Source organism: Leuresthes tenuis, unplaced genomic scaffold (genome assembly GCF_036924035.1).
Source record: "Leuresthes tenuis unplaced genomic scaffold, fLeuTen1.0.hap1 SCAF_24, whole genome shotgun sequence".
In the NCBI taxonomy this organism is placed as follows: domain Eukaryota; kingdom Metazoa; phylum Chordata; class Actinopteri; order Atheriniformes; family Atherinopsidae; genus Leuresthes; species Leuresthes tenuis.
The window spans coordinates 16866964-16887650 of NW_027325378.1; the positions used below are offsets into that span (position 1 = coordinate 16866964).

At 38.6% G+C, this 20687-nt stretch overlaps 2 protein-coding genes across 2 annotated transcripts; both read left to right on the top strand.

Moving 5' to 3' along the window:
• Positions 1 to 2658: 2658 nt before the first annotated feature.
• LOC140284407 (sialic acid-binding Ig-like lectin 14) lies at positions 2659 to 7581 on the top strand. Its single transcript, XM_072378279.1, has 7 exons — positions 2659 to 2746; positions 2944 to 3327; positions 3882 to 4187; positions 4262 to 4531; positions 4618 to 4693; positions 7095 to 7134; positions 7345 to 7581. The coding sequence occupies exons 1-7, from the start codon at positions 2659 to 2661 to the stop codon at positions 7579 to 7581; spliced, it is 1401 nt and encodes a 466-aa protein (XP_072234380.1).
• An 8648-nt stretch (positions 7582 to 16229) lies between these two features.
• Positions 16230 to 19037, top strand: LOC140284408 (sialic acid-binding Ig-like lectin 10). The gene is made up of 7 exons (XM_072378280.1): positions 16230 to 16293; positions 16488 to 16871; positions 17428 to 17733; positions 17810 to 18079; positions 18372 to 18459; positions 18560 to 18596; positions 18987 to 19037. Exons 1-7 carry the CDS (start codon positions 16230 to 16232, stop codon positions 19035 to 19037), a joined length of 1200 nt encoding a protein of 399 aa, XP_072234381.1.
• Positions 19038 to 20687: the final 1650 nt, after the last annotated feature.

Consider the following 20687-nt stretch of genomic DNA (forward strand, 5'->3'; position numbering starts at 1 on the left):
ATACCGGAGTTGCCCTTTAAGAGATTTGATTTATTTAATTTATAAATATGATTATTGTACATTTTGGTGAAACTGGTAAAAAGTCTACAAAAAGGGGTCCCAGACAATTGTATTGTCGTATAAGTTATTTATAATTAAATAACAGATGTATATTGAGATATGGTGGAAATGACATTTGATCAACGCAGGTCAGAAAAATGTACAAAATTAACAATTTTTCCTGTAATCTTAAGTTTGATTTAGAAGAAACCTGCATCCCCAAAAAGGAGGAAATTTCAGTGTTTTGAGTATCATTTAGAATCCACATAAGCTCTTAAATGTCACTTGCTGTACAAGTAAAGTGTGACTGTAAAGAGCTAAGATGGAATAGAAAAGTTCTTGTGTCGTGGGTTTTGTATTTGTATATCCAGGTGATGGGTCTCATTGCAGCTTTCCCTTTGACTGTGGCAACATTGAATCTATTCTTTCTTTCAGGTGAGCTGCTTGTTCAGTCAGTTATATTTTATTTAGACTGTTTTTACTTACATTATTTACAATTTGAATCTCAACAAATGACATTATTCAAAATGGAAGTGAATATCATGTTCTGTTTATTGGTGGGCAACAATGTAAAATACTTTTTGTTCAGTGATTGAGTCATTTTTTCATATCATTTATATTATTACAACAGACTGTGTGAGATACAACTGAACATTTGTGCCACATTAAGTTACTTCCATCATTTTACAGAGGCTTTCAACCTGATCTAACAGAACATGTAATGTTGGTCCACAGCACAAACTGATGCAGATTCACAGTAAAGCCTCCCAATTGTAGAGTGAGTGAGTTTTCCATACATTTTTTTTTCTCAAGATACGCAGCTTATTTTGAACCCTGTGTCATCATGTAGAGTTTAACGTCTCGCTACATGAGAATTTTGGTGCTTGCTATGTCACATTTCGCAGTTCTTTCACAAATAATTAAATCATGAGACATGTCTAAAGTATATATTACAGGCTCAATTCTGTGTAGAATTACAGGAGATCTCCTTCAGTTTAATGCTAATACAGCATTTGTCTGCAATTCTGCAAGATTTTTTTTTCAAGTTCAGTCACCATAAATAGAGGCCCAGTAAACCTGTACTGATGAGACTTTTGGCTCATAGTTTTTGACTGACAGGTCACTGAAGCTGAGGTTAACAAAAGAAACTAAAAACCTGCTGAGGGGAGTAACGAGTAACAACACACAGGTGGTGTAAATCAGAAAACTGAAGGTTTGTAGAAGGACAGGAAAAAAAACTGAAGAGATTACACAAGGGGTCTAATCGAAGTCAAGAAAATGACTTTCCTACAACTTGTCCTAAGCTCCTCTCCTTGACCACGGTGGAAAACATCATGGGGTTAAGGAAAGCTGGAAGGAAAAGCTCGACCACACTTACACTGAGCTGTGATGTGGGCGTGCAGCAGTGAAACTACAACTGTTCAAGAGATATTCCACAAAGATCACTTTAGATGCTTCCTCTGTAACAATCTTGTCACATTGTTACACAAAGGTTATCTCATATGCATCATATCAGAGAAAATATGGAATATTTCATTTTTAGAGTTTGTAATTGAAGAATTAAATTGAATTAAAATGACAGAGAGAAGCTGTGATTGGATCAGCTGAGGAAATCAGCTGATGTGATGAGTTAGGAGCAGGTAAACAGAGAGAAGGTAAACAAACTGTATTTGTTGATGACATTTTCTGCACTTGTGCTTCCCTGTTGTGCCAACATCCTCTAACATTACTGTAGAACAGCTTTTCACCACTGGGCTGCACTGTTGGTCACATAAAAGCTGCTGATGTTTCAGGCATCACTTGAGCAAACGATCTCATGACAGATGTTTGACTCAAAGGCAACATGAGGCTCAGTAGGATGAAAATGATGACATCTTTGTGTTACAGCTACATTTTCTGTGACTTGTTAGTCATTTGATTTGTCTCCTTAAAGCCAGCTGGGGTGTGATATTTTTTGGAAAAACAATAAAAATGTTATATTGCTGTAACTTCTGCCTTTTTATTTGTAAGACGTGCTGTAGGAGTGTGTGTGAATGGATGGATGTGGGTTATAGTGTAAAAGCACTTTGAGTGGTCAACTAGACCAGAAATGCTGCATTTACCATGTTTGTGTGCAGCAAAAGTGAACAAATTCATCTTTTTGAACTGTTTTCGATGAACAGCTGAATTAAATATAAAAACACTCTTACTAAAACGGGCATTTACTGACAGTGAGACGTGTAATAAAAATAATCTTTCACAAAACAATTTGTGATTCACACACTAATGAGCTCAGAATACTACAGTGTGACTTCTTCTTTCACACGGTGGCAGCAGGAGGGCTGAAGCCATCAAGCTTTTACTTGACATTTACTGTTTAACAAAGAAGTTGGTCATCTGATCTGCTGCGGATCACGGTAACAATGATATGAATGATTTATATATTTTAACATTTCCAGCCTGAGATTTGACCATTTTTTGTTATTTTCATGAATTCTGCTGAAAAATACTTCAGGACACAATAAATTCTGTTTCTGGTTTAAATGTTTGAGGTTGCTGAAAAAAAGTTTTAGTTCATATCTGCTTTGCTGAAAACACTGACATACGACCGTTTATTTCAGCTTGTTTTCAGTCTCAGAGATGAAGGAGGAATGTAGGAGTTTCATGGCAGCCCTGTCTGTGAACGTGGTGACAGTCAACATGTTCCTGAGTGTCTTCTTTCTTCCAGGTGAGCTCTTTGTTCTCTCACTTTCATTTGGAAACATGACTTGAATCATTTCTGGTCTGAAATGTTTGATAGTGATGTTATTTAAAGGCTCCATATGTAACATGCTGCAACTGAACTGTAGTTTGAACATGAACATGAACTTTGTTTTCAGGCAGATTTTGCTCCACATTATGTTCATCATTAGTCTGGTTTTACAGGTGTTTTGGCTGATTGTTATCTGAAACCAGCAGGCCTCTCCATTACTGCACCAAAGGAGATGGAAGCACTGAGTGGATCTTGTTTGCAAATCCCATGTAGCTTTGCTACAGATCAAACAACATTTAACAGCACAGGAACTATCTATGGAGTGTGGATTAAGAATAAAAAGAGTGTTACCTTGAATCCAAACAATGTAGTTTTCAACAGCAGTAAGTCGACTAACATCTATCAAATGAAGATCACTGGAAACCTGAGTCAGAAAAACTGCACCACTCTGTTTTCTGATTTAAGCACAGCTCATACAGACAAATACTTCTTCAGAGTTGAGAACGGACCGTTCAGAGCAACAGCTTGTGATGATCCTATTCGAATAACAGTTAAAGGTGAGAAAGGTTTCTTTTCATTAGTCTATAACATTAAGAATAAAATGTGACATCAGTTCTAGTTTTAGTGTAAAACTACAAACTCCTTTAATCTAAGCTTCAGTGTGAAATGAAACATCTTCTGTAGGATTATCAACAGCATCAGTCAGAGTTCAGTGTTAAAGAAAGCAGTTTGTGAACACAAAGTGGTCGTTTTAGAAGTTATCACAGTTGAATACTGCTGAGATACTGACAGTATACATTAAACAATCTTTCTGCTGATGTCTGCAATGTTGTAACTGCAACACTGGAAAAATGTGAGCTCCTGTCAGAAGTTACTTTCATCTTTTCAAGTCTTCACATTTATTATGAGATGAGGAAAAATCTACATAAACCTATTACTGCTTTTTATTGTAGTTAAATCTGCATCAATTAAAATGTTGATACTTTTGTCTGTTTTTAATTTTTAATTTTTGTTATTGAGGATTTTGTATACATTCTTCAAATATCTACAACACCTTCATCTGATTATTTTCTTGTTAATGTTCTGTATTTTTCTTTATTTTAAACCACAGATTCTGCTTGGAAACCCAGAATCAACATCTCAGGTGAACTGAAGGAGAAGGAGTCTGTCACCATCACCTGCTCAGCTTTCACTCCCTGTCCTCACTCCCCTCCTGAACTCACCTGGAATCTCCAACAAAACTCTCACAGACGAATGGAGGAAAACACAGATGGAACCTTTACAGCTAAAATCCAGGAGACCATCACTCTGTCAGACACACATGATGGATACACCATCAGCTGCTCTGTCAGATATCCTGTGAATGAAGGAAAACATGTCAAGACAGCAGAGACAGAAGTGACTCTCAGTGTTTCATGTAAGTGATACTGTCAGCACATCATGGTTCATCCGTTTCTGATGAACAAAGTTAATGTGTCACATTTTCCTCAGATGCTCCTAAAAACACCTCAGCATCCATCAGTCCATCAGGTTTGGTGTCAGCGGGTAGCTGGATGAACCTGAGCTGCTCCAGCAGAGCCAATCCTCCCATCAGCAGCTTCACCTGGTTCAAGAACAGCAAACATGGAGCCATGAAAGTAGCTGAAGGAGACTTTTACAGACTCAAGATGACCAGTGTGACAGATACAGAAAGTTACTTCTGTGTGGCTGCAAATATTCTCGGTAATCAGACGTCATCATGGATTCATCTGAACAATGAAGGTAAATGCAGAAATTTCCTTCCATGTAAAACTGTGACTTCCGGTTCTGCTGTCTAACTTTCTATCTTTTTTTTTCTTTTGCAGCAGGAAGCTCTCTGCTGTCAACTTCAATTATTACAGTGATTGTTGTCATTGTGCTCATCTGCCTGGTTGTTTTTGTTTGGTGAGTATCAGAATATAAATGATCTCAAACACTATCATTCTTCATAGAGAAGTGTAGCCCAGGCTTCATAGATCTGGTTGTTAGTGTAGTGTTAACTGCACAGCGTCTCTGTATATGTGTGTGGGACGTCTCAAGGGTAAAATGAACTCCTGTGAGCTTATGTGAGATCAGCCAACGCCCTGTCTGATTGATGCGAAGCGGCGAGTTAGATGTAACTGTGACACATTTCTGCCACTGGCCTTCAGTTTATGAGAGAGAATACAGCGTCTCGTTAGATGGATGAAAGTTGCTCTGCTTCGTGAGTTCTTGTCACACTTTTAAAAAATGATGGGCCGACTCATCTCCCGTGCAACATATTTATTTATACAGAAATTGCAAATGCAGCTGCATAAGCTCAGTCAGCAGGACAGGAAACAGAAATGATTCGTTCACGACTTAACTCCTCGGGTCCTCGTTCATTTGGCACGTGACAGTCAGCTCAGGCTGAAGAGCAGTAGGCACAACAGTTCATTCACAAACCGGATCATTCATATGGATCATTGTTTCGTTCATTTATCATGTGACTGCAGCTCAGCTACGGGGCTGTGGACTACAGGCTGCATTGGGATTGGGTCCCGCCGGGTCCCACGGGAGCTGAAATGAATGATTTCTGATTTGTGATGTTCATTCTTTTTTCATGAAATCATAATTAGTTATTGGTCTTCGGTTCTTGTAGATGTGTTTAGTGTTCTTGTGTATATAATGCGTGAAGTGTGTAAATAAATAAATGATAATGTAATAATGTGAATAAATACTATTGAAAATTATATCAACATATTGATTTTGTGTTATACTCTACCATAAAATAATATAATATGATAATAATGATAATGACAATAATAATAATATTAGTAATAGGACACAATAAATGCATCATTTAACATTTTCAGGAACTTATTGTTACTTTTTTTCTCACTTAATTGTGTTATTAATTGTCAAAATGAATGTGAGTTTTACATTCACTTGTCCTCTACCAGCTGTCACGTGACAGAGCTGAACGGATCGTTCTCGTTCGTGGCAGCTACTGAGTCAGTGTCGTGCTTTAAACAACAATGGCAGGGAGGATACAGACACAAGTCACCTTATTGTGTATTTGCTTTCCCAGGTTTTCACATGGTTTGAATTGTTTGTGGAATTTTGTGTATTGTACTTTGTCAGCTCAGCTGAAGCAAACTTTGTTGCCCAGTGTTAAGTGTTTAGAACCGTGGGCCTTTTGTGCAACGCCCACAGTAGGGCTACAGCGCCACCTGCTGGAGAAATGGACAAAATGACTCGTTCAAAGATTCGCTCAATTTACTGTTCGAGAGTAAAAGATCGGATTCAGTCAAAAGAGTCGAACTTCCCAACACTAATACTCAGTGTGTGCTTCTTCATGTACTGATTACTTCTTCTGCTGGCCGTGGCGTCAGCTACTGATGCATACGACACCGAAACCTATATTACACTTATATTAAGATAGCAAAATCTATATTAACAGTAGTTTCCCTAATTGAAAGTGACCTCTAACCTAAAAATAAAATTGAGGGAGGGCTACTATTTTTATATATTCGTGTTAAGTGACCCTTGTGTTAATGGATGCTGCGTTCCTTCCTTCCTTCCTTCCTTCCTTCCTTCCTTCCTTCCTTCCTTCCTTCCTTCCTTCCTTCCTTCCTTCCTTCCTTCCTTCCTTCCTTCCTTCCTTCCTTCCTTCCTTCCTTCCTTCCTTCCTTCCTTCCTTCCTTCCTTCCTTCCTTCCTTCTGTACCTGTGGTGTGGTGGGATATATGTATACTCACACAAATTAAAGGGCCCAATGAGCTGATACTTAGCTCATAAATGAAGACTCAACTCAAAACAACAGAGGATACATTTAGGTTTTTATGCGTTCTCTTTATTATTTTTTCTTTGTTATTTTCTTTTTTTTTTCATTGTTCTGCATTAAATGCTTTTAGCCATGTTTCAGGTTTGAAGGAAAATATATGAATAGATATTATTAGCAAACTAAACTGTGTGTGTCTCAGTAATGGCATTCACTCCCTGGAGGGAAATCCTACAAATTCTGGGACTGGTCTGTTTGAGTATTATAAACTATTTTTTTCGGTGTAGTCATACTTCCCTGATAAAAAGGGGGTTACAGAAGTTTTTACTGAGCTTTAATTCAAGGTGAGAATGTAATGAGCCTGTTTGAATGTTTTTCCTGCTTCTTCTCTTTCTTTCCTTTGTCAGTAACTTCCACAAACTGGATTTTAATCTGATGTTTTTTTACTGATGTTCATCCAATAATCTTTGCTTCGTATCAGTCTCAACTCGCTCTCAGTCTGTGTCTCTGTGTTTTAACCTGAAACACAGTAGAATTATTCTGACTGCTCTGTGATGTCTTCCAGGTGCTTTAAGTCCAAACATCCAACTCCACATCAGACTCAGGTGAGTTATTGTTATACCTTTGTGAACAGTACTGCACTGTGAATGTGATTGTAGGCTAAGATTCCTGACAGCAGCTGCATGAACAGTAAGCTTATCATTAAAATGCTGTTTAATTGGGATCAAATAACCATTCACTGAACGCGAGTCATTATTTCATTCTGTGTGGAAGGATCCAGCTCACTGCACTTCTTGTTCAACACGTTTCCACAGAGTCAAACAGGAGAGGATCTTGCTCTTCAAACACCAGCCACTAAACCAGAGGAAGAACTCCATTATGAAGAGATGAACTTCAGGAAGAGACCTGAACCTTCCTCCGTCTCAGTGCAGGACAGCAGACAGCAGCAGGAGACGGTGTACGCACAGGTCAAAGTGTCGGAGCCAGAAAACAGCACAACACAGACTGCTGACAGCCCGGAGGATCTCTACGCTCAAGTGAAGAAAAAATAACTTCTGTAGTGTGATCACAAAGAGATTTACATTTTGTTTCTACAAGATGTCAGTTCATGTTTGAAATAAAGAGAATCAGTTGTTCTCAAATGACAGGAAGCTCTAAAGCTCCACACCCTGCAGCTCACATGGTTTGGTCACTGATATCATCATTGATATTAATAATCTCTGACTTTTTGGGATGTTTTTTTTCTGCCATTGGGGATTGGATGTCAGAACGACAAGAGGAGAGTTTTGTGGGGTCTGTGCACAGCTGAGTGTCGCATGCATAAAAATGATGATATGAGATCAGGAATGAGCCAAAGCCAATGAGTTTGACTCTTGCTGTGTGAGTGGTTTCCCACGTCTCTCTTTCAACAGCTCATGAAGATTTTTGTCAAGCAATTCAAATATTAGACATATGTGCCCTTTGATGTTGTCTTTAAGTCACTTGAATGGTGTATTTGTTAAGTGACGCTACAGTTGTAAGAGCAGAGTATCAGGAAATGTCAACTGTGAATTGACACAAAGTGTCAGGGACTGGTGGAGAGGTAGGACCCAGATGCAGCTCTTTGTGTTCAACAAAAGGTTTATTCCAACAAGAACAGGGAGCAAAGGCAAAAACAGAGTACAGCAGGTAGCCAAACTTATCTTTCTGTGGCATGAAGTGAGGATTGAAAGGAAACCAGGAGGCTAAATACTGTGGAGGGAGTGATCAGTGACTGAGGTGCAGCTGTGAACAATGAACCAGGTGACCTGAGTGAACCGAACGTGACAGGGGAAAAACATGATTAAACATAAACTGTGACATGAACAAACTGTGACAGAACAGACTGTGACACAAAGTCTAAATGGGCTTATTTTCAATCCCAATATCTGAGGCGTTTAGCTATCAGAAGAAAGAGAAACACAAAACGATGTGGATGAGAGATGTTTTGCTGAGAATTTGTCCTAAAGCTTACCTGTCTCACTGCTTTAATGAAAAACGTTCCAAAGTTCCAAAGACATTCGAAGTAAGGGAATAATTAACCGTAGTTTACTCAAAAATCCAGAATTATGTAGTTTGCTGAGAGCACTTTTACAATAAAAATTACCTTTTTTAAGTCTATTAATAAAAAGAGCATGTGGAGATGCATTTTTCATCATCAGTTTACTCACATGCTGGAGGTTTGTAGACCCACTGACTGGGTCTACATGATGAGATTAATATGATTATAGATGTAGTTGGGTTATGCTCCTTATCTGAGGGTAGTTATCCTTGGATATATGGCGCTGAATGAATCGAATCATTGGCACAAAGCATGTCATACCCCGGTGCCATAGGTGGCGCTGTACCCATTTCAACTATCACTAATAGAGCCACTTCCAGTTGACCTCTTCACCACCACCAACAACAACAAGCTCAGGCATTTGGGAAAGATGGTGAACGAAGATCAAGATGAAGCTACGTCCCTCTACTTTTCCTTTGTGATGAGCATGCTTATGGCACTAACGCGATGCACAACGGCACATTCTCCATCACGTTGTTTATTCATCTCCACCAGCGGCGGCAACAACAGTAATATCGTCTCCTTCGACTTCCGGGTCACGACCCCGAGAAAAAATCTCGAGCATACACAGAACACAAAGTCCAATTCACCATGTGCTTCACCGTCTACAAACACGTTTAGTGTGACTATCAACGGATTTATCTTGGGGTCTTAATCAGACTGCGAGTAACCCGATCCGGTCCAGTTTGTTGTCAGACGAAGGTGTATACATGAACTGAATAACTCAGTCTTGTTGTAATTTAGCCATTAATCTGATTTTTACAGTGCCATGTAACCCCATTGAGTGCTGCTGACTCCTGGCATAGTTCTTTAAGTTTTTTTTTCCAAATAAGGCCCATAATAGAGGACCAGAGGGCTAAACTGTAAACGGGGCGGCTGTAGCTCAAGAGGAAGAGCAGTCGCCTACCAATCGGAAGGTCGGCTTCCCCAGGCTACATGTCGAAGTGTCCTTGGGCAAGACACTGAACCCCCACCCTCACTGAACCCCCTCCTGATGTATCCATCAGGGTATGGATGATTAGAAAGCACGTAGTTATGTGTATCTTAAGACGTGCTGTATGTATGAGTGTGTGAGTGGGTGAATGTGGCATGTAGTGTTAGAAGCGCTTTGAGTGGTCAGTTAGACTAGAAAAGCGCTATACAAGTACATTTACCATTTACCATTTAAACTCAGACTCCAGTAGCAAGACCAGAATACATTCCACCTACAATCCGCCCATACTAATCCTGTCACAGTGAGATCAGTAACACATATTCTGATGAAAGATAAATGAAACCATGGCAATTTATGTTTGTATGTAAACACACTGAATGCTTATTGTCCAGGGTAAGCTCACCTTTTATGATTAAATTCAAAATGTGATTGTCTTCTATTGTGACTGGCTTTAGATCTGTTAAAAAAGATGGTGTCTCTATGGAAATATTACATTCACAATTTAATGACAAATCAGTTCCTTTTGTGGAATTATGTTTCTCCTTAAAATTTCTCCTTTCCTCAAAATTCATAACAGTGGCAACATATGAGTCCTTATTCTCCTCAGTTGCTTTGCTTTCCCTCTGTGGAAAAAAGTGTGATGCATGCATTAAATCACCAAATGCTTACATGCTCTTTCTGAAGAAGCAGAGGCCAAACATGGTGGCTGAGCTGAAGAGTGAGAGTGGCACTGTGAATGCAATCCTTGAAGAGAGAGCGAGGGTTTGCTCTCATATGTTCACACACTCAGCAACAACTCTGATCAATAACATCTCACACACTGACAGTGGTTTTGATTAAATTACTTACTTTTATTTTTTTTACATTGCCAAAGATAAAAAAAAAAAGGACTGAGGAAGTTTACGCAGTAATACACAGTCATGCAGATTTGTGTCTATACTCTATTTGCTTGTAGGCTTTGCTTATCAGCTGCCTTATGTGTTATCGCCAGTTATCTAAATATCTTCTGAAGGACGCCGACTTTCACCAAACCATTCTCGGTGAGTAGATAAACGTATTTCTGTCACGGTTTATTCTCTGTTCCATGTCTTGGCTCGTCATTTCCTGTTTTATTTTGAAAAAAGCACTAACCTTGTCCTCTCGTTTCAGGTAACTTGCTCTTCCTCCCGTGTCATGCGTCTCATTGTCTTCCCTGATTACCAAGTTTTTCCCCTTGGTCCCTCATGTGTTCAAATAGTCGTATAGTCAAATAGGCGTTTCCCTTGTCTTGTGCCAGTATGTTGTCTCTGTTCGAGCGTCACTACCAGCCACCTTGTCTTGTTTGCCACAGATCCCACGAGCCTGCAGTGAGCGACTCTCCTGCAGCGCACCTTGCTTTGTCATTTATTCCACAGCCATAGCCTTAGTTTATTTATTGTTACGGTAAGTTCCATAGCTTTGTTTTTCCTCCATTTTCACGGAGTGATTTTTCGTTGTTACTTGTCATGGTCGCCTCCATTAAAGGAGAGCGTAAAGTTAAAGTTTCATAGAGCCTCTGTTATTGTAACGAGTGCGCCTTTGTTTTATCCGCTTCCTTTTGAGAGCGAGTCTTTGTTTTGTTAAGAGTTCATAGCTTTTGGTTTTCCTCCCGTTGTGGAGAGATTTGAAGTTTGTTAACTTTCATAGCCGCGCTCCTCCTCCCTCGTAGATACGGAGGAGAGCGCTTAGGTGTTTATAGCCTTTTCGTTTGCGCTGCGGGAGATCGCCCTGCAGTGCCGTCATCTGTTGTCTTGAGTGATAATAAAACCTCTTGAAACCGCACGACCCTGCGTCTGCGTCCTGAATCCCTCTCTGGTACGTGACAATTTCATACCAGAAATAAGGTCTAGGTTTAAAAATACCGGAGTTGCCCTTTAAGAGATTTGATTTATTTAATTTATAAATATGATTATTGTACATTTTGGTGAAACTGGTAAAAAGTCTACAAAAAGGGGTCCCAGACAATTGTATTGTCGTATAAGTTATTTATAATTAAATAACAGATGTATATTGAGATATGGTGGAAATGACATTTGATCAACGCAGGTCAGAAAAATGTACAAAATTAACAATTTTTCCTGTAATCTTAAGTTTGATTTAGAAGAAACCTGCATCCCCAAAAAGGAGGAAATTTCAGTGTTTTGAGTATCATTTAGAATCCACATAAGCTCTTAAATGTCACTTGCTGTACAAGTAAAGTGTGACTGTAAAGAGCTAAGATGGAATAGAAAAGTTCTTATATCGTGGGTTTTGTGTTTGTATATCCAGGTGATGGGTCTCATTGCAGCTTTCCCTTTGACTGTGGCGAGATTGAATCTATTCTTTCTTTCAGGTGAGCTGCTTGTTCAGTCTTAATTTATTTAGGCTGTTTTTACTTTATTTACAATTTGAATCTCAACAAATTACATTATTATTCAAAATGTAAGTGAATGTCATGTTCTGTTTATTGGTGGGCAACAATGTAAAATACTTTTTGCTCAGTGATTGAGTCATTTTTTCATATCATTTATATTATTACAACAGACTGTGTGAGATACAACTGAACATTTGTGCCACATTAAGTTACTTCCATCATTTTACAGAGGCTTTCAACCTGATCTAACAGAACATGTAATGTTGGTCCACAGCACAAACTGATGCAGATTCACAGTAAAGCCTCCCAATTGTAGAGTGATTGAGTTTTCCATACATTTTTTTTTCTCAAGAAACGCAGCTTATTTTGAACCCTGTGTCATCATGTAGAGTTTAACGTCTCGCTACATGAGAATTTTGGTGCTTGCTGTGTCACATTTGGCAGTTCTTTCACAAATAATTAAATCATGAGACATGTCTAAAGTATATATTACAGGCTCAATTCTGTGTAGAATTACAGGAGATCTCCTTCAGTTTAATGCTAATACAGCATTTGTCTGCAATTCTGCAAGATTTTTTTTTCAAGTTCAGTCACCATAAATAGAGGCCCAGTAAACCTGTACTGATGAGACTTTTGGCTCATAGTTTTTGACTGACAGGTCACTGAAGCTGAGGTTAACAAAAGAAACTAAAAACCTGCTGAGGGGAGTAACAAGTAACAACACACAGGTGGTGTAAATCAGAAAACTGAAGGTTTGTAGAAGGACAGGAAAAAACTGAAGAGATTACACAAGAGGTGTAATCGAATAGTCAAGAAAAGGACCTTCCTACAACTTGTCCTAAGCTCCTCTCCTTGACCACGGTGGAAAACATCATGGGGTTAAGGAAAGCTGGAAGGAAAAGCTCGACCACACTTACACTGAGCTGTGATGTGGGCGTGCAGCAGTGAAACTACAACTGTTCAAGAGATATTCCACAAAGATCACTTTAGATGCTTCCTCTGTAACAATCTTGTCACATTGTTACACAAAGGTTATCTCATATGCATCATATCAGAGAAAATATGGAATATTTAATTTTTTTAGTTTATAATTGAAGAATTAAATTGAATTAAAATGACAGAGAGAAGCTGTGATTGGATCAGCTGAGGAAATCAGCTGATTCAATTCAATTCAATTCAATTCAATTTTATTTATATAACGCCAGATTACAACAATTGTCATCTCAAGGCACTTAAGTAATATAGTCCAATTCAAGCCAATTGGAATTCAATTCATTGTAATCATAATCCAATTAATTCATATAGAGCCAATTCAAAAAATTAATATCCTAGCTAAGGAAACCAACAGATTGCACCGAAACGTATCTTCAGTCCAATCTCCCGTCCTGAGCGTGCCTGTGGCAACTGTGGAAAGGAACGACTCCCTTTTAACAGGAAGAAACCTCTGGCAGAACCAGACTCAGGAAGGGTGGCCATCCGCCTCGACCAGCTGGGGTTTGAGAAGACAGAAAAGAGGGAAAAGAGGGGGGAAAAACACCATAACGCCATTCAAAGGATATCTGTTGGAACAGGGAAACATAGGTTAATAACCACAATAATGTCACATGTACATAAAATCAATTGTGAAATTAAACAGGGGGAAAAAGAGAGCCAAGTGAGGAAAGGTGTGACAGATGAGGTCCCCCAGCAGTCGAAGCCTATAGCAGCTTAACTATGGGATGTTTCAGGATTACCTGAGCCATCCCTAACTATAAGCTTTATCGAAAAGAAAAGTTTTAAGCCTAATCTTAAAAGTGGAAAGGGTGTCTGCTTCCCGAACATTTACTGGCAGCTTATTCCACAAGAGAGGGGCCTGATAACTGAAGGCTCTACCTCCCATTCTACTTTTAGAAACTCTGGGAACAACAAGTAAACCTGCAGTTTGGGAGCGAAGTGCTCTGTTAGGAAACTATCTTACAATTAAATCTTTAAGATATGATGGAGCTCGGTCATTAAGAACTTTATATGTGAGAAGAAGAATCTTAAATTCTATTCTGAATTTAAAAGGGAGCCAATGAAGAGAAGCTAAAACTGGAGAAACATGATCTCTCCTGTTAGTTCTCATCAGAACTCTGGCTGCAGCTGATGTGATGAGTTAGGAGCAGGTAAACAGAGAGAAGGTAAACAAACTGTATTTGTTGATGACATTTTCTGCACTTGTGCTTCCCTGTTGTGCCAACATCCTCTAACATTACTGTAGAACAGCTTTTCACCACTGGGCTGCACTGTTGGTCACATAAAAGCTGCTGATGTTTCAGGCATCACTTGAGCAAAGATCTCATGACAGATGTTTGACTCAAAGGCAACATGAGGCTCAGTAGGATGAAAATGATGACATCTTTGTGTTACACCTACATTTTCTGTGACTTGTTAGTCATTTGATTTGTCTCCTTTAGGGCGGCTGTAGCTCAGGAGGAAGAGCAGTCGCCCACCAATCGGAAGGTCGGTGGTTTGACTCTGGCTTCCCCAGGATACATGTCGAAGCGTCCTTGGGCAAGACACTGAACCCCACGTTGCCCCCCCAGTGTATCATTGGGGATATGAATGTGTTTGAATGATTAGAAAGCACGTAGTTATGTGTATCTTAAGACGTGCTGTATGAATGTGTGTGAGTGGGGTGAATGCAGCATGTAGTGAAGTGCTTTGAGTGGTCAGTTAGACTAGAAAAGCACTATACAAGTACAAGTCCATTTACCATTTAAAGCCAGCTGGGGTGTGATAATTTTTGGAAAAACAATAAAAAATATTATATTACTGTAACTTCTGCCTTTTTATTTGATCAGGTTTTAATGGCCAGTTATTTCACAAGCTTTTTAAAAACTCTTTTCCAGTTTAAACAACTTACCCCTGCTCATGTTTCAGATTTGTATTCCTAAAAACCATTTGCTTTAGCTTAAGCTCTGCTCTTTTATTGCAACCGGCCTGTTGAACTCACAGTGTGCACATGCACTGATATTTTCATACTGCACATGTAAATAATTTCCCTTTGAAAAACTGTTTCTCATCAACCAAAAAACAGACATGAAACCTTAGCAACAATGTGTGACAACAATAAAAATATTATATTACTGTAACTTCTGCCTTTTTATTTGATAAGGTTTTAATGGCCAGTTATTTCACAAGCTTTTTGTCCTTGTTTCATGGCCATCTCCATCTGAGTGTGAAGCTACCAGTATGAGAATTAGTTCTGCCAAGTCTGAGGATGTGGTTGTCAGTGTTTCACCGCTTTGGGTCGGAGTGAGTTGTTGCCTCAAGTGGGGGAGTTACAACTGGGGAAAGAATGAGGTGTAGTGGGTTTCTGTGTCATTTTAGACTCTTATATAATTACAGAACGTCACTAAATGAACCATTAGGATTAAAATCATCTGTCTGACTCCTGTCTCACTTCACAAGTAAAGCAACTGAGCCCTTTGGGAGAATAAATGAATAACAGATTACAAAGAAGCCTAAGCCCCGTGTATTTAGGACCATGCATGTATGATCTGTGGACCACAGCTTTCTTTATTGTTCAAGTTTTGTCTGCTGCTTTTATTGATGTTACAGTCGTTGTTTCCAACTGCTGGATGAAACTCACTGTGAAGTTAAAAAAAAGAATCACATCATTGCCTGTAACCATGTATCGAGTAAGACGTGCTGTAGGAGTGTGTGTGAATGGATGAATGTTGGTTATAGTGTAAAAGTGCTTTGAGTGGTCAACTAGACCAGAAATGCTGCATTTACCATGTTTGTGTGCAGCAAAAGTGCACAAATTCATCTTTTTGAACTGTTTTCGATGAACACCTGAATTAAATATAAAAACACTCTGACTAAAACTGGCATTTGCTGACAGTGAGACGTGTAATAAAAATAATCTTTCACAAAACAATTTGTGATTCACACCCTAATGAGCTCTAAATACTACAGTGTGACTTCCTCTTTCACACGGTGGCAGCAGGAGGGATGAAGCCATCAAGCTTTTACTTGACATTTACTGTTTAACAGAGAAGTTGGTTCTTTGATCTGCTGCGGATCACGCTAACAATGATATGAATGATTTATATATTTTAACATTTCCAGCCTGAGATTTGTCCATTTTTGTTATTTTCATGAATTCTACTGAAAAATACTTCAGGACACAATAAATTCTGTTTTGTAGATTTTAAGTTTCTGGTTTAAATGTTTGAGGTTGCTGAAAAGAAGTTTTAGTTCATATCTGCTTTGATGGAAACACGGACATACGACCGTTTATTTCAGCTTGTTTTCAGTCTCAGAGATGAAGGAGGAATGTAGGAGTTTCATGGCAGCCCTGTCTGTGAACGTGGTGACAGTCAACATGTTCCTGAGTGTCTTCTTTCTTCCAGGTGAGCTCTTTGTTCTCTCACTTTCATTGGGAAACATGACTTGAATCATTTCTGGTCTTAAATGTTTGATACTGATGTTATTTAAAGGCTCCACATGTAACATTCTACAGCTGAACTGTAGTTTGTGTGTCATGAACTTTGTTTTCAGGCAGATTTTGCTCCACATTATGTTCATCATTAGTCTGGTTTTACAGGTGTTTTGGCTGAATGTGATAAGAAACATGCACACCTCTTCATTACTGCACCAAAGGACATGGAAGCACTGAGTGGATCTTGTTTGCAAATCCCATGTAGCTTTGCTACAGATCATACAACATTTAACATTAGAGGAACTATCTATGGAGTGTGGATTAAAAGTGACGAGAGGTTTGCTTTGAATCCAAACAATGTAGTTTTCAACAGCAGTAAGTCGACTAACATCTATCAAATGAAGATCACTGGAAACCTGAGTCAGAAAAACTGCACCACTCTGTTTTCTGATTTAAGCACAACTCATACAGACAAATACTTCTTCAGAGTTGAGAACGGACCGTTCAGAGCAACAGTTTGTGATGATCCTATTCGAATAACAGTTAAAGGTGAGAAAGTTTTCTTTTCATTAGTCTATAACATTTTGAATAAAATGCGACATCAGTTTTAGTTTTCATGTAAAACTACAAACTCCTTTAATCTAAGCTTCAGTGTGAAATGAAACATCTTCTGTAGGATTATCAACAGCATCAGTCAGAGTTCAGTGTTAAAGAAAGCAGTTTGTGAACACAAAGTGGTCGTTTTAGAAGTTATTACAGTTGAATACTGCTGAGATACTGACAGTATACATTAAACAATCTTTCTGCTGATGTCTGCAATGTTGTAACTGCAACACTGGAAAAATGTGAGCTCCTGTCAGAAGTTACTTTTCATCTTTTCAAGTCTTCACATTTATTATGAGATGAGGAAAAAATCTACATAAACCTATTACTGCTTTTTATTGTAGTTAAATCGGCATCAATTAGAATGTTGATACGTTTGTCTATTTTTAATTTAAAATTTTTGTTGTGGAAGATTTTGTATACATTCTTTAAATATCTACAACACCTTCACCTGATTATGTTCTTGTTAATGTTCTGTATTTTACTTTATTCTAAACTACAGATTCTGCTTGGAAACCCAGAATCAACATCCCAGGTGAACTGAAGGAGAAGGAGTCTGTCACCATCACCTGCTCAGCTTTCACTCCCTGTCCTCACTCCCCTCCTGAACTCACCTGGAATCTCCAACAAAACTCTCATAGGCAAATGGAGGAAAACACAGATGGAACCTTTACAGCTAAAATCCAGGAGACCATCACTCTGTCAGACACACATGATGGATACACCATCAGCTGCTCTGTCAGATATCCTGTGAATGAAGGAAAACATGTCAAGACAGCAGAGACAGAAATGACTCTCAGTGTTTCATGTAAGTGATCCTGTCAGCACATCATGGTTCATCCGTTTCTGATGAACAAAGTTAATCTGTGTAACATTTTCCTCAGATGCTCCTAAAGACACCTCAGCATCCATCAGTCCATCAGGTTTGGTGTCAGCAGGTAGCTGGATGAACCTGAGCTGCTCCAGCAGAGCCAATCCTCCCATCAGCAGCTTCACCTGGTTCAAGAACAGCAAACATGGAGCCATGAAAGTAGCTGAAGGAGACTTTTACAGACTCAATATGACCAGTGTGACAGATACAGAAAGTTACTCCTGTGTGGCTGCAAATATTCTCGGTAATCAGACGTCATCATGGATTCATCTGAACAATGAAGGTAAAATTAATTAAACTGATTCCTCTCATGTATCACTTGTTCTTTTCTTATTCTTTATTGATTCTAATGTTTTCTTTGTACCCCATCGAATGCATTTCAAATTAATTGTATGACATTAATTTCTATGTTTGGTATTGACATGATTTTAAGTCAGTGGTTCAGCTTGTGGTTTATGTTTCATCAGCACATCAGTTTCTGTCTGATTTAAACAACTTTAACTTAAAAAAGACAACTACAATTTAGAGCCAAAGCATTTTCCACAAAGGATAAGGTGACCGTGCTGTCTTAACAGATATTCCAACGTTGGGGGTTGATGTCCATGTTGTAGTGAAGATCCTGGGAACTTTATTTCTCTACAGTACCATCATCATCTTTGAGTGGTGAGACACTTTTCATAGAGCTGATACTTTGCAGCTGTAGAGCAGCTGGTCTCTTTTGAATATCAGTGTTTAACATCTATCTCATCTCTTTTTGTTTCAGCTTGTTTCAATTGAGATTGTCCAACAAACCAGAAAAGGTGAGCTGATTGAACCAGTATGATCAACTTCAGCCTTTTTTTTTTGTTTATTTCTATATATATATATTGTTTGGTTAAAGGTTTTTTGGGCACTAGTTGCCTTTATTTGACAGTAGGTGGACAGGGAAGGGGCAGAGAGAATGGGGGAAGATCATCAAATCCTCAAACATGGTGACGAAAACAGCAGCAGAGCAGCTGACTCACTGCTGGTGTTTGACTGTGGATACACAGAGTATCTGTGTAAAGTTTATGTCCAGTGATGAACTGCCTGACTGTAATGTGCGGCAGCCATTTTGTAAAAGCAGGAAGTATTTTCCTCTGAAACAATCGGAGCTGCAGTAGATTCATCTCAGAGCACCAACACCTCTCTGTGTTGTTTCATTTGCACAGGATGCAGAAGAAGCAGATGTCAACAGAGTGATCGAGATTCAAGCTTCATGAGCCACAAGAAGATGTCCAGATTATAGTTAATGGAAAGATTTCCATTTATTTCTGCCTGCAAGTGATCTTGGTGGAGTGAAATGGGATATTTTGTGTCAAAGTGGGCAGATTATCATTTTCCATTTATTCATTATTTCTGCCTGAACACATGTTCTTCATACAGTAAATCAGATATTTTTGTGTGATATTGCTCAGATGTTCATTTTGATCTCAAACAGCTGTTTTCATGTAATTTGTTGTTAACATGCCAGATATGTGCAAACAGACATCTCGCCGCTCTAAGCAGTGAACGAGTCTGCATGACAGCAGAATATAGATCTAGTGTCATCTACACTAGTACAAGTATACAAGCTTTGATATTCTTTTCAATGTTGATATTGTATTATGAAGCGTTATTTAAGGCCTCATTCCTATTTTAGCTTATTCCTTAATCAGCATTTTGGTTTGGCTTAATGTTTGAGCCTGTGATACAATTCACTCCATCAACTCAGAGGATCTGTGTAAACGTGTACTTTACATATATTTGTAGAACCCTTTGATTTGAAGACTGTATTTTATAGATTTGGAAAGTAAAAGCAAATGATCCAAATCATAGTAAATCCAAAGCAAATTACTGAGAACATGCCGCAGGCTTTGAATACATAATCAGAGTTGGTCTCATGTTTGACGTCCTGCCCTCTTTTCTTCAGTGTGTTCTGCTGTTTCGGCTTTAACTCAGAGCCCAGTAGATGGACTGAGCTCTGGCCTCACTGGTTGGTGTAAAACACTTTATAACTGTACTGCTCAGCAATTCTGTGTCACCAAAAACAGCTGTATCAGTATCATGATATATCATAGATTCCCTTCAGCTTTTTTATTAAATGATTCAACCTTCCCTGTTTTTTGTTTTATAATCTAATTGATGCTTGTTTTTATTTCATTTATGTTTATGCATTTGGCAGAAACTTGAAATTGTATTTATCTGGTTAAATTGTCTGCTGATGGTCTAAAAACATGTATTGTTGTCTTATCTATTTTAATAACTGATGTGTGCGAATATTAAACATAAAGAGCACTGTAACATCTGTTTTCAGTGTTATACTGTTCATCAGCTACATGTTTATGCATTTGAAAGAAGCCTTTACCCAAAGCGACTTACAAATGAGGATCTAACAATGCAGTTAACATTAAGCTACACAGAAGGAAGCCACAAGTCATTCTCTGTCAGAAGTGACAGTGCAGAAATAGAGTGCAGGCATAGAGGGAACTACAGGGTAAGTCCTCGGGTAGGAGATGCTCTCTGAAGAGGTGGGTCTTCAAGAGCTTCTTGTGAGAAACGGAATCTTTGATTTTAATGACACTATCACTCCTGTGATGTGTCATGTGATATCTGGTGGCTGTACAACAAAACCAGCTGTGCTGCAGTCTTAAAATATTTTAAGTCTGTTTGCCTTTACAAAAATACCTGAACATGGTGACTTGGTCTGTTGTTGATAAGCTGATGTTCAAAAATATTGATATTAAACCTTCACACAGATTGTTAAAGAATGTTTTAAAGAGAGAAAATATTCTTATACTTTATATATAACTTTGTACTTCTCAACAAACAAGTTTTCTGGTATTGTTACGTCTACAGAAAAGTTTGGGAAATGATTTATTGGTGCTGTAGGT

Coding starts and splice junctions, on each gene's coding strand:
- LOC140284407 (XM_072378279.1), top strand. CDS start 2,659: ATGAAGGAGGAATGTAGGAGTTTCATGGCAGCCCTGTCTGTGAACGTG. Junction 2,747..2,943: donor GAGTGTCTTCTTTCTTCCAG/GTGAGCTCTTTG, acceptor CTGGTTTTACAG/GTGTTTTGGCTGATTGTTAT. Junction 3,328..3,881: donor TATTCGAATAACAGTTAAAG/GTGAGAAAGGTT, acceptor TTTAAACCACAG/ATTCTGCTTGGAAACCCAGA.
- LOC140284408 (XM_072378280.1), top strand. CDS start 16,230: ATGGCAGCCCTGTCTGTGAACGTGGTGACAGTCAACATGTTCCTGAGT. Junction 18,080..18,371: donor GATTCATCTGAACAATGAAG/GTAAAATTAATT, acceptor CTGTCTTAACAG/ATATTCCAACGTTGGGGGTT. Junction 18,460..18,559: donor ACCATCATCATCTTTGAGTG/GTGAGACACTTT, acceptor TTTTTGTTTCAG/CTTGTTTCAATTGAGATTGT.